Below are 20692 nucleotides of genomic sequence, written 5' to 3'. Positions count from 1 at the left end.
CCGATAGGAACTAATTTCTCAGAGAAGATAAACTCATTCACATGGAGTCAATTTTGTAGACCTAAAATGCCATGTAAAAACGACAATGATTTGGAAAACCATATTCAGGTAACAACTGAAAACTGAACTGATACACAGGGAAAAGCATTGAATGAGCGAAAAAGTGGAAAATGTGCACAGTGCAATAACACAGTTAAGACAAAATACAAAGAAACATGTCAAAGAGAGGGAGATTTGGAAATGTAACTTTTAAAAGGCATTTAAATTTATAAATTGGGCTTAAATTAAAAAAATCCTATAGCAAGATTATTATTAACATATTTGATATTGGAACTGACATCAATGACAACTGAGGGAGATCTACAGTAATTGCAGCTTAACTTAAAGTTTGCTTTAATTTACGAAGTTACAAGTTATTTTACCTTCTTTTTTTTTTTTGTTCTTTTTGATATTTTCGGCAAAAGTTGCTCCATTTCTAAAACACTGATTAATGACTTATTTGTTTTGCCTGAAGAACAAGCCAGAATTTCCAAAACTTGTTTACAATTTATGACAATTGAAAGCCTTTATAAATGCAAGCCATTACTATTTGGACGATGTCTGCCACTTTCTCCTGTGTTTAACTGTGCAAAAGATTTATGAGGATTTTACTGTCCAGCAACTAGAAGCAAAACAGGTTAGTACTCATATGTGTACTCCAAACAGCCAACTACTCAATAAAATTACTCTTATTCAGTCTGAGAAAACGTGGTATTGGGACATCCCGAATTTTAAGTGTTATCCACTATAAAGTCCAGGCATACACATTTCCAAATTACTGTTCTGTTAAATTGCATCGTGTGCTTGTGCGTGCGTGTGTGTGTGTGTGTGTGTGTGTGTGTGTGTCATACTTCAGACCCAACAGAAGCTGTTACAGTTTGGTCTTTTTTTCACTATAGAATCCTGTCAGGTTGTGTTTGCCCTCTGACCATTTGAGAGACAAGTTCTATGAGCTTCATTTCAGTACCTCAAATTTCTCGTACTTACAGGGGGAGGAAGTGTGTGTTTGCTTTGAAAAACGTTACATCATCTCCTCTCAGGACTTAGCGTAACAAGCAAAGTTTAAATATACACACTCATACAAAGCCAAAATTGCATGTGTTTAAACTCCTGCAATAGAAAGGAGGTATATGACTCGTGTTGTCCCTCTCGTTGCATTCTTCACAAATAATGCAAACCAAAGCTGATGCATTCCACACTGTGTTCATTCCTTCCAAAGCTGGCAGACAAGTTTTTTCAGAGGTCATTAGTTTCTAATTGGTAGCCTATATTTAATGTATACAGTGTAGTGTCTAACCAGAAGTGCATTAAGTAGTGCTATATACAGTGTCTACAGTATGTACAGGAGAGGAATGATTATGGACATAATGCACATGTGGAAGTACTATGGACCAATGTATGAAAGTACTATGGATAAAATAATATACAGTTGGATGCATTATGGACATATAATATAGAGATAGGGGAACTGTGGACACAATGTGCAGATGAACCTGTGTTATTAGATGTTAAGTCTCATGACACCATTAGTACTATGGAGATTAAGAATAAAGCATAACAGAATAAACACCAGTTGAGAGTCCAGTGGCAAAATATTCAGTACATGAATAAGTGAAATGAATGATGACCTGGACCAGTGTGTGAGATCGATACAGCTCAATGTTTGTATGTGCAGGAGAGATGAAGAGGGGAGATGAGTGTGTATGGGAGTGAGGGGTCAGCGGATGGCAGAGTTCAGTTATGTAAGAGCTGTAGGAAAGAAGCTGTTCCTGAGTCTGGTGGCTCCTGAAGTGCCTCCTGCAGGACAGGAGGTTAAACGGAAAGGACGGAAAGGGTTAATGCTACAAGCTCTGAGCACCTTTTCCACTTCTACACTTCACTTGTATTGGTTCTAAGAGATGAATACTCAAATGTATATGTGTGCCACAGTGGAAATTCTGAAAAAAAATTGTATACTTTCTGTGTCTCCCTACAGATACAAGCCCTTCTTCCCGTTCCAAGTACAGCCTCCGCTGGGTTCAGCTTGTGATTTTGACCTCTTGGTCCAGGACAGTAGGCTTGTTGAAGGCAGACTCAAAGTCACCCTCATTGAATGTAGCAGGTGAGACATTTTGCTGCCTTTTGTACTTCCCACCGTACTGTCATGATTTTTCTGTCTATATAGTCTTGATTTAGCCTTATTAGTTTTATTTATTGAAAAGTTAATGCTACTTCACAAAGTAACATTTTAGACAACAGTTTGCCTCCAACTTTGCTGTAAGAATTTACAGTGGACCATTTCCTGTTTCAAAATGTCAGTGGCCCAGTCACACTACCGCTAGATGAGGAAGAATTTTGCAGCTCTGGGAAGTTATTATGAGGCCAGCACACATTTTGCAGGATGACATCACATTGCATAGCTATAAACATTTAAATTCAACTTTTTGGCAAGACAGCAAAAAAGCCCTGCTTTTTTATCAGAGCCCTCTGTGTCCAAACCGCTGTTCCACCTTATTCATTACCTGTGTGTTTTAATGCAGTAGACCTGTGCCAGGTAAATAAAGTCAGCTCGCAAAATGCTCAACAATAAACAAAGTTGCTTCTTAACTTAAAATCTAGCAAGTTTTTTTTTTTTGTTCTCATAAGTATTTTGTTTAGCTAAGCTCCACGAGTAAGTTTACCTCATTTAAATATTCCGTCCAAACCCTTGTAAAAAAACATATTTTACAGTGTTTTTTGGTCGTTACTTTATGCTTTGGCATCATTGGTAATGCAATGCTGCGTTGATTGATAGCCTTGTTTTTTTTGATTAGTCAGCATTTCAGAATGCATCTTTTACAAAGAGGAAACAAGCAAACACAAATACAAGTAATATCTATTAAAATCTCCAAAAAAAAAAATCAAAATAGTATATTATCTCTATTACAATGGCAAGTGTCATTATGTAACATATTCACAATGACATCAAATAAGCTTATTATATGACTTGTGTATGACAGATCTCACTCTTTCTTACAAGTCACTTCCTGTTTCCTCAAAGCTGACATGTAAATTTTAATTGGCTAAAGAATCAAAACACTGAATCCAGGCCTTCTCTGACACAGAGGCCTGTCCTTTTGTTGCCTGAGAGAGACAGATGGATAGTGTGTGCTTTGCACCGTACTTCAGTGTGGTTGGGTGAGGTTAAAAGAACACAGGAATTATCAGACCAAGATCTTTGAATAATTGATGTCCTGCCCATCCTAATCATACAGGCTCTTCTTATCCTTCCCTCTTACTCTATATCATCTTATTCTGTTGAAGAAAGAGGCTGTTTTTCCTTTTGTCCTACTAATGTGAGTATTTCTTTCGATCTCATCACAAGCTTGCTGTATAAGTACTTACAAGTATAGTATAAGTACTTACAAGTATAGTATAAGATGCCAAGTGTAATATGCTTCAAATGTCCAGTAGAGGGAAGTATTTACTTATTTGTGTAATCTGAAAGGTTATTAAATAGAAAGCAAGAAAATTACATTTCTAGTCACTATGTTTTTAAATATGTAGTAAGTTGCAGTTTGTTTAGATATTTATTTTATCTTGGTGTGGTCAGGAAATATTTTCTCATTAGCATTACAGAAGGAACCTACACGCTATATGTATGTTGTCAGCACAGCAGGGGGCAGCAGTACACAACCCTAACATTTTTTTTTTTTTTTGTCAGTCCACAGTGGGGTATAGTGAACAGTTTCCAATTCAGCTTAAAACTTCACAATTCCACTATTAATACACTGAAACACTGAAGGGATGCTGGTAGAGGACAATATAAGACAACTCTATTTTAAAACTGGCTAGTAGAGCTGAAATGACCAGTTGAATAGCCCAACAGTAAGATGCAAAAATTTTTATGATCTTGTGAATTGTCATTCTTTCTGCAAAAGTGCCAAAGCTGGCTTCTTAAATGTAGACAGTTACTGCTTTTTTTTTGTAGTTAATTTAATAGTTAATTTACCATTGTTGACTGTTTGCACTGGACCAAAAAATGTTGTAGAACTAATAGTTATTTTCAGACATGTCACTTGTTTGGAAATAAAGAAGATGAATGTACTGAAGGGTAAATGTTCTGCACTTATATAGCGTTTTTTTACCTATTGGCACTCAAAGCAAATTCATCGATGGGGGAGCTGCTATGCATCTGGCCAACACTCAGTGTCTTGCTCCAGGACACTCTGACATGTGACTGGAGGAGGTGGGGATTGAACCAACAACTGCGAGATTGGTGGAAAACCGCTCTACCTTCCTGCGCCACAGTCAACTGAATCATTCCTTGAGCTTTTTAGTTCTTTTGACATAGCGTAAAAAAAAACATTTAAATGTCAGATTTTGTTCATAAGGGGGTTTGGGGGGTTTTACAAGCAGTACAGTGTACAACACTGTCGGAATGTTGAAAAAAAGGTGATACTGTTAGTTTTAGAGCATGTCAGACAAGATATCAACCAACAGTGCGCATTGAGATTTGGCTTCAAAGGTGCTTTTAAATGTCTTATGGTAATAATGTAACAGTTGCTGTTGTTCACATACAGTATGTTTTTGTGTGTTTTCCCGCAGACTGTTCATCCTTGGCTCATATGACAGAGAGACTTATGTTCACTGCACTCTTGAGCTAAGCAGCCATGAGTATAAAGAGAAGACTCGCAGCTCCATCAAACAGGTTGGCTCATTCACCTTTTTACATTTTTAAAAGCTTTTTCTTTTCTTTGGTTTAAGATCACAGACTCATTTTAAACATACAGGAAGCTAGACAAAGAAGTAAGATTTAAATAAAGACATACATTTGATTTACAAAGCTGTACAATTACACTAAGCATCAAGTAGAAAATCTAACTAGAACATTTCTGGTCCTTGAGAGCCACAAGCACTACTTGTTTTCCAGCTATCCCTGCCCAACCTACTGCTGAACACTAAGATACCAGTTCACATTCAATCCTCATCCATCCTCCAGTTTCGGACTGACTGAACACATCTGACCCATGTAATCAGCAGTGTGTAGAACAGGGAGGGCAAAGAACAAACAGTGGTTCCCAAGTACCATGATTGGCTTGCTGTGGTCGTAAGTGGAGACCTTTGGTAGTTAGTAGCACAGTTTAAAACACAATTTAAAAGATCTTGAACACAAATGCATTAATGTCTGGTGAACTGACCAGCCACAACATTAATAATGGTGGTGTAATCTCCTGAAAGACAAGGGTCAAAATGGCCACTCTGCAGCTACAAAGACCCACACACAGCAATATTTGGTGCACTGTGTGCAGAGATAGTAGAACTACACAAACACGGTTCTCAACTAAAAGTGCAAATTTTGGCCAAAAAAATTCTCTAATTCCACTTAAAATAAATTTTTTACTCACGTAAAGCTACTAATCAGGCGATTTGTATTTTATTTAAAGTACGAAAGTCAAAATGCTCCACTAAGCAAACAATACATTTGAAACAATTATGGTAAAATATGTAATGGTAATTAATAAAAAAATTAAAGTTCAAAGACCCCTGTTTGTAAAGATGGAGCTGATTTTACAAGCTTTTTGTGCAGTCAGGTGGTTTACCAATTATAAAACATCAGCATTTATTAGTTCAGAATTTTAAAATAAAAAAAACCCAAACATTTCACAGTAAAAACAGTAGAATCTCGCAGGAGTCCATTTATCTCCATATGGGTGTTGATGTTGTGGCTGTAGGTGTAAAAATTGTTTTATACCTGGGAAATAAAATGGCTTTAAATGTGATGTGCACCATCAGTATAATCTAATGACATAAGGGAATTTAACTCACTTTGTTTTTGAGTATATAAACTGTTATTACCCATTTTATGTTGACATGTAGCCAAAGCTTTACACTAGAACAGCACCATAGCACCTCTGCTAATACACTATATTGAAAAATCAGTTTAGAAAAATTCAGCGTTTGCTGACATCGACAAGTTTTAACAATGGACCTGGTGAATTGTCAGAAGCGTAACGAGCACTTCCATTGCAAATGCTAAACATTGTGTCTTTATTGACAGATTAATTCAGGCTTATTTTCATCTTCCTTGCACCTATGAGATTGTCCCATTGCTGACATTTTGAAGAGCAAAGAAAATTTTCAGGCCCCTCTGGCGAACCTTTTCTAATTGCAGCAATTTAGAGATATTACAGTTATCACATCAGGCTCATTTGGAAGTGACTAATGACGTTTTAGAGTGAAATGTCAGCCTTAATTACTGTCTCTCGCTCCAGCGAAGCCTGATGCTGCACTCCACACTCTACACATACCACAAGTGACATATACAATTGCTCGGAGATTTTGTTGAACATTTATTGCCTTGTCTTGTGTTGTCATTTTATGTTTAATTACTTTGGAGCAGTTTTCGTCCAGCAGAGGGCATTGAAACATTAGGTCTTCTCTCATGTCCAATTACATTATGTTCCTTTCATTTCTCTTATTGAAAAACATGTCCAAAGTCCATTAGGTGCATGGTAAAATAGATGACCTATGGTTTCATTATATATTACTGAAGTTCAGAGTTAACATTTCTTTGCAAATACAAACCATAACGATAAAAATTAAATAAAAGTATGACATTTCTGTTATTATAAATTCTAATACTTCTCAAATTAAAGTTACTGGAAACCTCGGGTCATTTAACTGTGCTCAAACTGGACGTTGTAACTTATATTTAATGAATGGAACATGGTCTTGTAGCCATCCTCTATATTTAAGAGTTTCCTCAAGAGATTTCTTTGTATTCATGGTGATTTTGGTAACTGGTAACTGGACCTTCCAAATTCAGGTAGATTTATTACTGGTGGGGATAATTTTTTGTCTTCAACGCAATTCATTACAAAATATGTCAGTTTACGAAATGTGTGTTGACACATCCCAAATTGTGGTAGAAATTAACAGTACACAAAGAATGTGTACATGGGACTATAAGGAAATTACCTCACAGTGCGAGGATTTAGTTTTAAAGGTTAACAAGAGCACAAATATAAGTACTTATGTTCTGAAATCACTGGATATGAATTCTACCACTGAGACGCCACTGAGATTAGAGAATAAGTAAATAAACTCGTGGAGCAGCTTCTTCTCTCTGAGTATGATTGAGAGCGGAGCTCAGCCAAGTCCCCCTGTCTGCAGCAGAGAGGGAGCAGACAGCTGAGATAAAGTCAAAGTTACTCCTTAACTCAAATGGACAACATAAGGGTTTGGTTACCAGCTTAAAAATGCTCCGCAAATCAATGATCTATAAGACGAAATGATCCAAACACCCATTAAACAAGTGATAATTTCATTTTCCGCAAGCCCCCATCCACCGTCTTTTGTTCACCACAACAAGCTTGTTGGCTAATCGCTAACTTTTATGAACACATTAGCTTATAAAGAGCTAAGGCTGTTATAGTATTTAAACAAAACTAAACCCTTTACTGTTTTCAATATACAGTAAGTTTCCATTCTAGTATGTCAGTCAGAAGGTTTAAATAATGCCCTGCTGTGTATACTTTACTATACTTGTATGTTATAGAGAAGATGATTGAATAAAATATAAATGACAGATGAATGCAATTTTTTATTTTGAGTAGGTTGTTGTATTAATTGAAAAATAAAAATGATGTTAATGGGAAATTAATAGATTAATTGAAAAAATAATCAACACAAAACAATGATGATTAGGTTCAGCCCTATTATTTATACTACGTTCCTTTAACACATTAACTGCACTTTGTTTTGTTTTTTTTGTAATTGTTGTAAACGTCCAAAAAGCCTAATTAAATTGACAAATAACACACAAAAGTACTCATTAGGTACATTTTTTATTTTACCATACTTAAACAACTACTACTAAATACTTCAAATACTTTTACATAGCCTAAGGTGCATCATATTTTTATCATGGCATGTACATTTCAAATCTGTAATATAAATTCTTATTATAGCTGTGGGATAAATATGGTGGAGTAAATGACAAAACTCATTTAGCTCAGATGTGTAGGGGGCTCAAAGGGCTGTTCTACTTTATAGGGATATACTTTAACTTCTACCCCTTATGATTATCTTTGGAGAGGAAACTCTAAAACTAGGGGTAGAGGTATAAAAGATGAATTGGGACTGGGCCAAAATCAAAGGTATACAGATTTTCCTCTAGGACTGATTGAACCTAGGTCCATTTACAGTGCAATCAGCGTTCCAATTTTTTTATTTTTGTCCTTCCCTTTTTCCTACCGGACTGGGACCAGCACTTCAGCTGGGAATAGGGGTGGGCTGCGGGTCGGGAAGAGCGGGGCACGAACCTCTGACCCTATGGTCGGTGGGTGGCCACGCTACCAACTCAGACACCGCCGCCCTGCAATCAGCATTCCAATAAGAAATGAATATGTGAACTGTGAACACTCAATCAGTACAGCTATCAGCACAGCCCTCTCCAAGTGGACCCACTTCAAAGCACTTGTGTTCCCTTTTTGTTAATATACACATAGAAATGCAGATTGAATGTGGCATTTGGGCCTGCTTTATCAGCCTTCTCCAGTCTGCATGTCCCCAGCAGGACTGTGTAGTAGGGATTAAAGGCTATACCATCTGGAAAAGGTCAATTTGCCATCTTTCTCTGGCTTTTTCCTGATGGCTGCTTGATGTGAGCTTTCTTCACTTCCTTTAAGAAAACAGCAACTGGTGTTAGAGTTTCTAGTTTTTTCTTCCGATTCTATATTCTCTCACGTTCACTTGTGTAAGCGAAATATCCTCTTGCTATTCATTGCCTCACATCTCTCTTCCCAAGGCAACACCTGCTTTCATCAGGACGGACTCTTGGATTTTTAAAAAAATGGTTTTGCTGGATCTCACAATTTATTATCTGGATCCACATATAATACAGAGGCACAAAATCATTTACACGATTGACTAATATATTATTATTGTTATTATACATTTTTTTTATTGTATTTTTTGTTATTTTGTGCTTTGTACTTTTGGCTCATCCTGTGAGTTCAGGGTCTCCACAGCGGATCATTGTCTGCATGTTGATTTGGCAGTTTTTACGCCGTATGCCCTTCCTGACGCCGCCCTCCCCTATTTCTACGGGATTGACAGTGCTGCCAAGATATTTGCTTATGAAAGCTTTAATGTAGGTCTGCCCATCTAACCAATCATAGAATTAAAATAATGATTTGGAGCTTGTCATTTATTGTAGTTTGATGATGAATAAGAAATTAAATGTAGATTCACGTGTAAAGAAAAAATATTTTGATAACCATTTATTTATTTATTTATTTATTTAATGGTTCCAGTTACTTAAATATGAGAATTTGATGAGTTTTTGTTAAGTTATTTAAATACTTTCAAGGCTTTGAATATCAGCGCTATCAGTGCTATTCAAAGTAATTAGTAATTACTTCTGTCGTCTGATTCCAACAGCGTCTGCATTTATTCTGATTCTGTTTCTGTCTCTCTACCTGAGAATGTAAAATGTGACCTTGCCTATATCAGATAATAGACAAACCAGTGGAACAATCCTATAATCTTCTCCTGCTCTATAGGTTCGGTTTAAAAAAAGATTACGCATATTTTTCGATTTATACCTGAACACCCATAATAGATGGGTGGGGGATATTGATTGTTTTCATTCATGAAGTACTACTAAGGGGATATTTTTTAAATTAAAATAAGTTTGTTTGGTTGTTATGTTGTAGGTGGATGAACATTTGTTTTATGGATAGACTTTGCTAAGATTCAGTATATTCAAAAAGCTCAAATAAGTGAAACATTTATTTGGCAGAATCCACATGAAAAAACAATGTCACCTAGGCTATAGTATTTAATGTGTTTCAGTCTTGTGGATCTGATATCTATGTTTAATAAATACTAGACCCTAGATAGTGTGTGAGTGGTTTTTTGTTTTTGTCAGCTGCTATTTTAGACAATTTTGCAACACTTAAATTGTCTTTTATTTTGGAGAATATTTGCGTAAATACATTTTAAAAAACCAAATTAATTTATGGAACTATTAAGCTGGTCGTTCAATAAATGATCTCTGACTATTCTATTATACAGAGATACTGTAGAACTGATGCTGTCTCCAGTTGGTCAATACATTTGCACAACAGGGATCACCTGTAAACAGGGGTAAATGAAGCCCTGTCTCTCACTCTGTCAGGCGTGTTTGCACATCTGCTCTGTCAATTCATTGCTGGCCCTGAGTGCTGATGGTTGCTGACAGCTTGACCGAAGGGACATGCAGCTTGTGTGTGCACATACACTACAATTCTAAGTCTTGTTGTATAATATTACGGCTATATGAGGTTAAATGTTCCTCTGGATCTTGTCGTCCAGAGGAATAATGATCCAGTTTTATAAAAGAAGATTCTGAATTTTATGAACATAATATCATCATTGATTAGGAGATACTATTAGAGGAAATACGTCCAGCTTCTCAGCAGGCATCTTAATCTGTTTAGGATGTCTGTCTGAGAGTACTTAAAAGTGTTAGCCCAGTAGCCAGTCATTTGCCCTCGGTTCAAAAACTTCTAGTATGGTAAATATGCTTCTTTTTTGTCAGTTTCTTGTTTTTCAGTTACACCTAATCAAAAGTAGGGCTAAACAAATTAGGAAAATAATTGCATTTATTTTGGCCAATATTGCAATTCAGATTTTTTTTTTTAATATTCTTGTATTACTGTATTATTTAGTGCAGACAAGTTTATAATTATAGTAATACCTGGCATTGCATAGAATATCATTTAACTACTTTCTCATGTTTCATGTTTTTCAATGTAACTTTATTTATATAGTACCAATTCTCAACAAAGTCATCTCAAGGCACAGAATAAAGTCAAAACTATAAAGATGTATAGAGAAAACTCAACAATTCCCCCTTGAGCAAGCCCTAGGGGGGGGGTCCCCCAGCAGTCTAAGCCTATAGCAGCGTGACTTCAATTAACTATTAGCTTTATCAACGAGGAAGGTTTTAAGCCTAGACTTAAAAGTAAGGAGAGTGTCTCCTTCCTGAATCAGAACTGGGAGCTGGTTCAACAGAGAGGAGCTTGATAGCTAAAGGCTCTGCCTCCCATTCTACCATTGGACATTCTGGGAACCACAAGTAGTCCTGCATTCTGAGAGCGAAGTGGTCTACTGGGATGATATGGTGCTATGAGATCTTCTATATATGAGGGAGCCTGAACATTCAGCGCTTTATATGTAAGAAGCAGGGTTTTAAATTCTATTCTACAAATTTAAATTATATTCTACAAATTTTATTCTATTGCACAATTGGTGCAGTCAATTTATTGTGTCTGTCCCACCGATCCTTGGATTTATATGATTCTGACTTCTTTAGTTGCCCCAGAGCCAGTGGACGTCGTGATCGACTTGTTGCTACTTACACTTGTTGCCAATCATAAAAATCCCAGATTTCTATTTCATAGTGTTGATAGGGTGGTTAACCCTCTACCCCCTCATGCAAATTGTGTTGCTGATTGCAATAAGTTTTTATCACACTTTGTGGAAATTTGTGGTTGTATCACTCAAAATCCTTCATTTCTGGATGTGGTCTGTCGTTATCTGAGCTCCCTTAATTATTATGACTTGAGAAGTGGAATTTGCTGTATTGCCATGAATATTTCATTTTAAAGGGCCTATTTGTATATATTATATCACGTTCATGTTTTTGTTGTTTAGTCATATTTTAACAACATTTAAGAGTCCTGTGCACAGCTGTCAAGACCTCAGGACCAGCCATGGTTCTATAACTTATCCTCTCCCAGTGTCCATTTGTTAGCCTAGATGTGTTTATGTACACACACACACACACACACACACACACACACACACACACACACACACACACACACACACACACACACACACACACACACACACACACACACGGGAGAACAGAGTAATTTTATGCAGGTTATTTTAGCATCTCTGACGCACTCCTAGCAACAATGTCCCCCCTTAGACACGCACACAGACCAGAACACACAACCCTTCCCATCATGGTAGCTGTTTGATGTTCCACTCAGGGTGTCTTTGTGTCTTTAATCTGCCCCCGGACATGAAATACAGCGTGTTGACGGACGGTTCATGAACATGTATACACCTGCATAAACATTTGACTTGTACAGTTCATAACATATAATGACTTAATGCATTTCCTTGTCTCTTAACCATCAACACTGTCTAACCTTTAAACTATTAAAAAAAAAAAAAAAAAAAATATCCGAAAGCTAAATTTTTACCCTTTGAAGTTGTGAGAACTGAGCAAAACGTACTCAAAATGACCCTCCACTTTATCCACACCATTACATAAAGATGTGTACACACATGCAAATTTTCTAGTCTGCTTTTTTTTGTTTTGAATGGGAAATATGAATAAAATAATCTGTCGGCCACAACATCAAAACCACCTGCCCAATACTGTGTATGCCCCCCTCATGCATCCTTATTTGTTGAAGTATGGACAAGACTTCTTAAAGTGTCCTGGTGTCTGCAATGGTTCGCTAAGGAGACCTGCTAATTCAAGTTGTGTCTCCCCCACTTGGCACATCCCATAGTTGTTTGATTGGATTGAGACCTGGGGATCTAGGAGGCCAAAGCCACATAGACTCTTGTTATGTTCCTCAAACCATTCGTGCTGAATTTTCTTTTACTGTAACAACATACATTGTCCTGCTGAAAAAGGCTGCTGTTGTCTCTTTACAAATGCATAAACAAAGTAGCATTTTCTTACCCTTTTCACTCCCACTCACCTCAGATGATTTATACCTAATTCTGATTAAGGATACAGTTTGTCTGATAAGTAGTCAAAAATTGTTCTAGCATTTTGTTTTATTAACTTGCTCTCGTCTTGTGCATTGGTTTGCTGAGCAGAGCAGCTAATTCAAGTTGTCTCCCACCACTGATTCAACATGCAGAATTGGCTAAACAGGTGTAAATGGGGCTCTAACTAGTGTCAACTTGGGGGGATGCATCACAAAAAAAAACTGACCACCAATAAACCAAGATAAAGGTGCAGTAGAGAGACATGTGGCAGGCCTGCATGGGGAACATGCACCTTCTACAGTATTTACGCTACAGTTATGTATTTACATCCCATGCAGGGTTTCAACAGCAATCTTCCATAGGCAAGAATGTATCCCAATTTAGGATTAGGTGCTGTTTTAATGTGAGAAGTAAGTTGTTTGGGGGGGAAGAACTGGGAAACTGCTTATGGCTAAAATGGCAGACGGAAATCTAAATGTTTGAATCAATATAAAATACATTGGTAAACAACCAGGTCTGTAAATGAATATTGCGGTTTTATTTTCACCCGTGAACAATGTAATTATCCCCCCCCTCAAAAAAAAAAACTGACTGGCATTGTTTGTCACGTCCACATGCACATGTAGCACATAATCAAACAGCACCTAGGGGAGTCATCACCTTTGTCATTTTTCTAACGCATATGTTGACTTGTGTTGGTTGACGCATTCTGCATTTATTTTCGCCTTGCAGTGCCATTTTAAACGGCCTGTTCTAATTCTGTTTGACAATGGCTGGCGACACAGCAACAAACACTGAAGGACATGAGAGGTTGCGCCTACAAGCTGTTTATTTTTAATCACTTCTTCTACCAATCAATTCACTTGAGAGGAAACTCGATAGACAAGCGACTGTGCATGACAGAAAGAGCCACAGCCATATTAGATATTTGCTGCTACTCTCGTTTGGACGGTTTTCTTAAACCATATAGGCATGATGTTTCATTAGAAAAATAAATGACCCGTTTCTTGGTGCTGAGTGTAAAAATTGGTTCTCTTATTGGACACTAATATGCAGTTAGCCAAATCAAAAGGAGGATAACTTGACCACAAATGTCAGTGTTTGTTTTACCCCCAAGAGATGTTCTTGTATGAAAATTGTATGAAAAGTATAAATGGTATCTTTAGATAAATATTATTTCTGACTGAAGTCCCTCTAAATTAACCATTAAATGCTCAATTACATTTATCTTGCATAAATAAAAATTCATAATTATAATTAGGAATATATTTTCCCAACAATTTATTATATTTATGAATATAACTTAAACCTATGTAAATCTAAGTCATTATTTATTGAGAAATTACACACATATAGGCCACAAGGTTTTGTTTCTGTTTCAAAACGTCCTAGTAATCATTTAGTAATTCTGAGCTAATGCACGCTTTTGATTTATAATATTACTCTGAATGGCTGTTTTTCTTGCCCTTTGTCACTGTCGTTTAGAGTGATGGTAACCACTCAGTGTACTTGCTGTCTCTACTTCTCTTTAACAAAAGTGCTCTTACAAACCATGTATTGTGCAGCAGCAGAGCCAAATGAAATAAAATGTATTTTTGTTAGACTGCGCTTCCTCACAGTCTAACTAAGGGATGAGAACTGAGGGCGTCTGCCGTTTAAAATAGCTGTTTTCTAATAGAATTTTAAAGGGACAGCAGAGAATAGACATTAATGATCTGTAGGCTGTTCACCTGCAACTGAAATTGGATATTAGAAACTGTGCAAATGTTATGTCGTCAAGCTGTCATATTGCATCTTATCGGTTTCAAAAAGCAAAATGACAGTTTAGCAATCCATTGTCCAAAGCATCTGATGAGCTCACTGAGGAGGGAGATAGGGTCAGTGTTTGCATGACAGACAAGCACTGGTTCTCAAAAGAGTGGCAAGACTGAAATGCCAACTTGATAACAAGGGAAATTGTGTCTTACTCCTTTCTGAACCAGTGATAGTAGATTTGAGTTTATTTGTCAAGGATGTAACTGTCATGACAGATAATTTGTCGATGCAAGGATAATGTCTGCTTCACAAAAAGGGACAGTGTAGGCGTCCAACCACTGTTGCTGTCCATACAAGTGCAAATTAGGCAAAGCACCTTTTATGTGTCCACGTCTCCATAACAACTCCTTTGTTCTTCATGCTTTTGAACCCTTTTGCCTATGATGGGCAACTTAAAAATTCAGATTAAGCCACAAAACAAACACAAGTATAAAATTAAACTCTTGCAGATTCTGCTTAATAAGAACGTACCATCCACCACCACATATTCATAAATTTAAAATAATTAAATAGTATTTATTGTAGTCATAACAATCCACCCAGAGGTTGCTTTTTATTGTTTTCCACATGTAACAGACATGGGGGGGGAAAAAAACACGGCACAAATACAAAAAATATTATTATGCGTTTTCATAATTGTTCAACTCAAGTTATGAACTACAGTAAAACCATATTTTCAAGCCCACTTTGGATATTTGCTCTCATGCAGTGATTTGTAAATGATGGCTTCGGTCAATTTGGAAAGAAAGTTATTTTTGGCAATCACCACACAGTCACTAAACTGGTTTAGGTTTATCATTTAAATATCTTGTTAAACCCAGTTAGAGTAATACTGGCTTTTGTTTCATACATTCACCCCTCTGAAACAAACACTTGCTTTCCAAATTTGTTTAGTCGTGAATGCTCTTAAAGAATATAGCAGTTCTCCTTTTCTTGATCTATTTTGTATTTTTTATTGTTTTGTAGGAAATTTTATATCCATCTGTCTGATTTTTTTTAAGATCTACATGACAAATAACTAGTTTTTACAAGCATCAAGAATAATTTCTTGATAATCAAACTACATTTTACTTGTTATATCTCTTTCCACTGCTCTCAGCTCACTACTCAAATGTTTTTCCAAGAGAGAATCTATCATCATCAAAAAATACACACAACATATTGTATCATCCAAGTAAATCCAAAGTATTTCAGGTTACAGACTGATGGAGACTAAATGTGAGTATACGTAACTCACAATTGGTTGTAATGTTTGTATGGGGATTGTTGAGAAATGACTATTCATTTAAGAAATGACTAAAGTTATCTTTTAAGCTTGGAAGTTTTAGTTTCTTGAATATTCCATAAATAGACTAATGAAGTTTATTTTCAGAAGCTCCTTCATACTAAGAAAAGCCAAATTAACCATGAACCAGGGGTCCAGCCAGGGAAACCAAAATGAACTGAGATAATTGGGTTGTGTCATTTCTAAAGTATTGTTATTAAAACCTGCCCATGTATGTTTGTGTTGGGATATGAATCTTTTCTATGCTGACATTGTGTTTTAGTGGCATCGGATGTGAAAATTGTCTTCTTCATATTATTATTATGATAATCATTAACAGAGAAATGAACATCTGTAAGTAATAATAGCATTCACAAATGGGATACGTAGAGTAAACTAAAACCTGTTTGCATTCATTAACGTTTTATTGTTGACTTAGCAGGCTGCTCATTGTAGGTTAGTATTCACTTTTCTAACAGGTGTTGTTCTACAGTGCGTAGTGCGATAATGACCTTAAAACATAGGGAAAGTTCTTGTTGGACATTTAGCTACTGCTACATATTTTATAATTACTTCAGGTCTGTAAATGATGGCAACAGCATAGTACACTTGTGTAGCCTATGGTATAAGCTCTGCATAGCTGCAAGGCAGAAGTAGAAATCTAACTGAACCCCCTGACAGCCTACTGGTCACCCTGCAAAGGGGGGTGAATGTTGTTCCCCCGCTTCCAAACCTATGTTGGACAGGTGTGGAAGCAGGAGGGTTCTGACCAATTTGACATGCAAGCTCGAATGAGTTCACACTCCAAGGGTGCACATATCAGATTACCTTATTTATGCTTTGTATGCTTTTCCCTTTTTTCAAACCTCTTTTCCGGTGCAATAAAAATATTACATCTAATATGATATGTACAACTTAAATCCTTGTGTAATTTTTCTGTTGGAACTAGATGTACGGCTTTTGTAGCACTGTGTATTACATCTCTTTGGATGGAGCAGTAACCCCTTACTTAAATTCCCCCTCTTAGAGGATACCAGCTCAAGGACTTAACTAAGTACTATTTCACTGAAACATCCAGATAATTTCCTGACAACTCTGCTGTAGTTGCTAATGTTCCAATGTTAATTTTATACTGTATCTTTAACACCTGTGTGCGTTATACTGTGCATGAGAACATGCAGTACAGAATATACGTCAGTGTTAACCAGCCTGATAACTGCCCACGTAAACACCTGAGCAGCTGCAGGCCAAGCAGCCCACCCCTTAGACTACTCCATCCCCATCACCAAGAGAACTACTAATTGGATGTGGCAGAGAATTGCTGCACACTTGCCTCGCAGCAACTTGTGCCCTATAACCATACACAAATCGATCTGACATGTGGTATTAGATTAAATTACCAAGCAGTGCAGTGACAGGGAAAAGGATTTGCTCAACCCCCACTTCTCCATCTCATATGCACCCTCCCAGACCTGCTGGAGACCATGTTCAGCCAAGCAACAGGAGATATTGCTCATTCTAAGCTGTGTAAAGCCACAGTTTCAGCTTGCAGCTAACAATCCTTGCGTGTACACCTATCATTAATCCTAGATTGAAGTACAAAAGTTGTGTTGAAATGCTAAGTACCACCCAACTAACCACATGTTGTGGATGCACAATGCGATTGCTAAAATCTAAAACTGAATTCTATACGAGTGACATACTGTTATAGTGAAAAAGAATAAGCTCTAGATAAAACCGTCCTCATGAAGAGCAGATGGATGAATTTGTTTGCAGCAACATTTTCCAAATAGGTTGCTTGACTGCAGAATCGTAAGATTCCTGCAGGACGTGGGTCACTTAAAATCTTTTCCATTACTTCCAGAATTACTTTTCCAGGCTGTTTTTTGATACGTCTGCCAGTTTACAATGGTAACAGCACATAACGATCAACTGCTCCCTTCCACAGAGTTCCATAAACAGTGCTAAAGTCAAAAAATGGACAAAAGAAAATTCCCCAATACTGCTGCAACAGATTTTTCAGGAACTATTGCATATGTGTTTTGGTTGAGTATTTTCTATTTTGATATAAATCAACTCAAATTGAACAGTAACCAACTTGATATCAACAAATTGATAAGGGATTCTTTAAAAAATGACAAATGTATTGTATTGTATTGTTTTGACTCTGTACAATTTTATGACACGTGTACAGTGTAGAATCAGAAGATTTTTGTTTTTGTACATTTTACACAAACACACACAGAGCTGTTATGTGTGCAATATGTATAAGTCCACATTCATTACAAGGGGAAGGAAGCTATATGCAATATACAGCTAAAATAGAGGAATTACGTTTGCATTATCTGACAAAAAAGAAGGAAACTAGCAAGGAGCACAAGTCCAGTTTCAACAAGGATATTTGTATAGGAGCATTTTTTTGGGGGGTGGTGGTTTGGAATACACCCATGATATGTCAGTGTAATATGTGTGTTTCATCACAATGGGTGGTTTATGCAGGGGATCAAAGGAAGACTTTGTCTTGGTTTCTGTCCTCCAGCTAAAAGAGAGAACTTTAAAGCAGTGATGGCTGCTATTTCACCATATTAACCTTTCATTTGTTGTTTGTGGCCGTGCAGATAAAAGAGAGGCTGAATTTGCTGAAATAGATGGTAAATTGCTACATTTACATCTGGTCATTTTGCTATGTTCTTTGCTTGTCTTTCCTAGAGACAAGGAACCAATAGCTGTCTGTTATCTTAGTCAATGTTAACAAGGTTAGACCAGTTACTGCTGCACAGCCCTCAGAGAAACCTCAACTGCACAACACTTAAACTCTGTAATTTTGAGAAGCACAAAAAGCTACTTTTCTCATTGGAGTCAGTGGAGGGAGGATACTTTTATAGAATGAAGTATGCTTGGATTTACGCATTGGCAGATTAAATCTTAAAGAGACAATCATAAAACATATGGTCTCACTGTAATATGCTGATATCTAAGCTTTGTTGCAGTATTTCTCCTAAAAGTGAGTATGGTGACTCCATAACTATTGCTAATTTTGCTAGTCCTCCTTTTGTTGATTTAGAGCCTTGGTGAAATGTATGTAGCATAAAAACTCCTTGGATGTTCAAACTATAACCAACTGTTCCATTTTCAGATGTTACATACATACAAATAGCTCTTTTTATAGTTTTGTAGTAGACTGTCAATCAGAGGAATTACTGTCCCATCTCCTTATCTACATTCTTGAACAGCGTGACAGGAAACATGATTGGTATCAGTATTTCAGTCAGGGCTGGGAAAATGTCCTCACCAGCATAGGTAATAATTTATATAGATTGGCAATTACAAAGAGCAACTGAGAAGGATGTACATTGTTTACCACAGCACTATGTGAGGCTATGGTCCTTTTCTGAAACAATTATTTTACTGATACAAATGATGGACAACAGTATTGAATATAAACCCCATGTTGTACTTCCTGTGCTCTTTTCAGACTTAGATAGTATATTGAATATTAAACTCAAAGAGCCCAGGAACTGAGGAAATTGTAGTAAATCTCTTGCCCTGTATCTTTGAAAGCAGTGCTTCTGCTGTAGATCAATAGTCTTATAAGTGGAGTTTGTACTAGTGTTAAGTAATAATGGCATTCACAAATGTTTATGACATGTACTGTCATAATTAGGTACAATATCAATGTCTGTGACTGCGTATATTTGTGGTGTATTCAAAAGGAAACTGCCAATGTTTGCATTTAAGCAGAAATGACTACTCTCCACACAAGAGGTATTTGCAGCTGTATACATAGAGCTACATAATTGTCCTGATTTTTGATATTCAGAAATTCATTATTTTTGACCAGTAGTCAAGAAAAGCTGAGCCTCTTTCTCTAATGAAGTGTGGAAATTGTCGGGAGAATCGGGTTTGGACATTGCCTGGAGTCACACCTGAAAACACAGGTGTGAATGTCTGTTTGTCTCACTTACTGTGAGCCCTAACTAGAGCTGGGCAATAGGAGTAAAACTTTAAATCTCAATTTTTTTTTTCATTGTTCTGGATGATTCAAGATATTAATTGATTTTTTTTATTTTTATTTTTTCCTGTTTACACTGACAAGACGAAACATGATTTAAAAATAGCTTTATTAAAACCATACCCTTGTAATTAGGCCCATATGTGTCATATTGATAAAGATAAACATTACTGTAGAGGATCTTCTCTTTTTACATATTTTAAACATTATAAACAATACTATCAGCAGCAGCTGTGTATCGATACCAGAAAAAGTAATTCCCAACCATACTGTTTGCATATTGGGCTATAAACGCCTCTGAAACACAGGTTAGCTACACTCTGTACAATAATGCCATTATACAGTTGCAGACAGCTCATCTTCACATTATTGCTAACAGGTCGCTAATGCTAAAGCTTCTATGGAGACGGTGTTTGAGTTTAATGTAAAGCCTGCACCACAAAGGCAAGCAAAAGGGAGAAAGGAGCTGAAATGTGTAGCCTTTCCATATCAATAAGGTAACATGACTAAGTATCTTTGGTTTTATTTTGTTGTCTTTACCTGCTGCGGCAACTCCACCTTGGTAACTAGCAAATTAAAACACACGTGCCAGCATCTCCAAGGAAACGGGGACAGCGAAGCTAGTGGTGTATATTTTTCACATTGTTCAAAAACAAAACTTCAAATTAAAGTAATTTAATATATTGCTCAGCTGTACAAATATGACAAACACATATGAAATGTATCTATATGTAACTTGCCTATGGCTGCAAACTAGTAGAATTCTGGCTTGAGAGCTTTCAGCTGCCGCTACTGTGCTCCCCCGTTTTTTA

At 36.7% G+C, this 20692-nt stretch overlaps 1 protein-coding gene across 1 annotated transcript in view; it reads left to right on the top strand.

Moving 5' to 3' along the window:
* The window catches only part of pdzd8 (PDZ domain containing 8), a 33625-nt gene that overhangs the window by 7415 nt on the left and 5518 nt on the right, over nucleotides 1-20692 (top strand). The window contains exons 2-3 of the mRNA XM_067475837.1: nucleotides 2015-2140; nucleotides 4606-4708. Of these exons, the coding sequence (XP_067331938.1) occupies nucleotides 2015-2140; nucleotides 4606-4708 (229 nt within the window). The remainder of the gene's footprint in view (nucleotides 1-2014; nucleotides 2141-4605; nucleotides 4709-20692) is intronic.

Source organism: Channa argus, chromosome 1 (assembly GCF_033026475.1).
Source record: "Channa argus isolate prfri chromosome 1, Channa argus male v1.0, whole genome shotgun sequence".
In the NCBI taxonomy this organism is placed as follows: Eukaryota; Metazoa; Chordata; class Actinopteri; order Anabantiformes; family Channidae; genus Channa; species Channa argus.
This window is presented reverse-complemented; position numbering and strand designations above follow the sequence as displayed.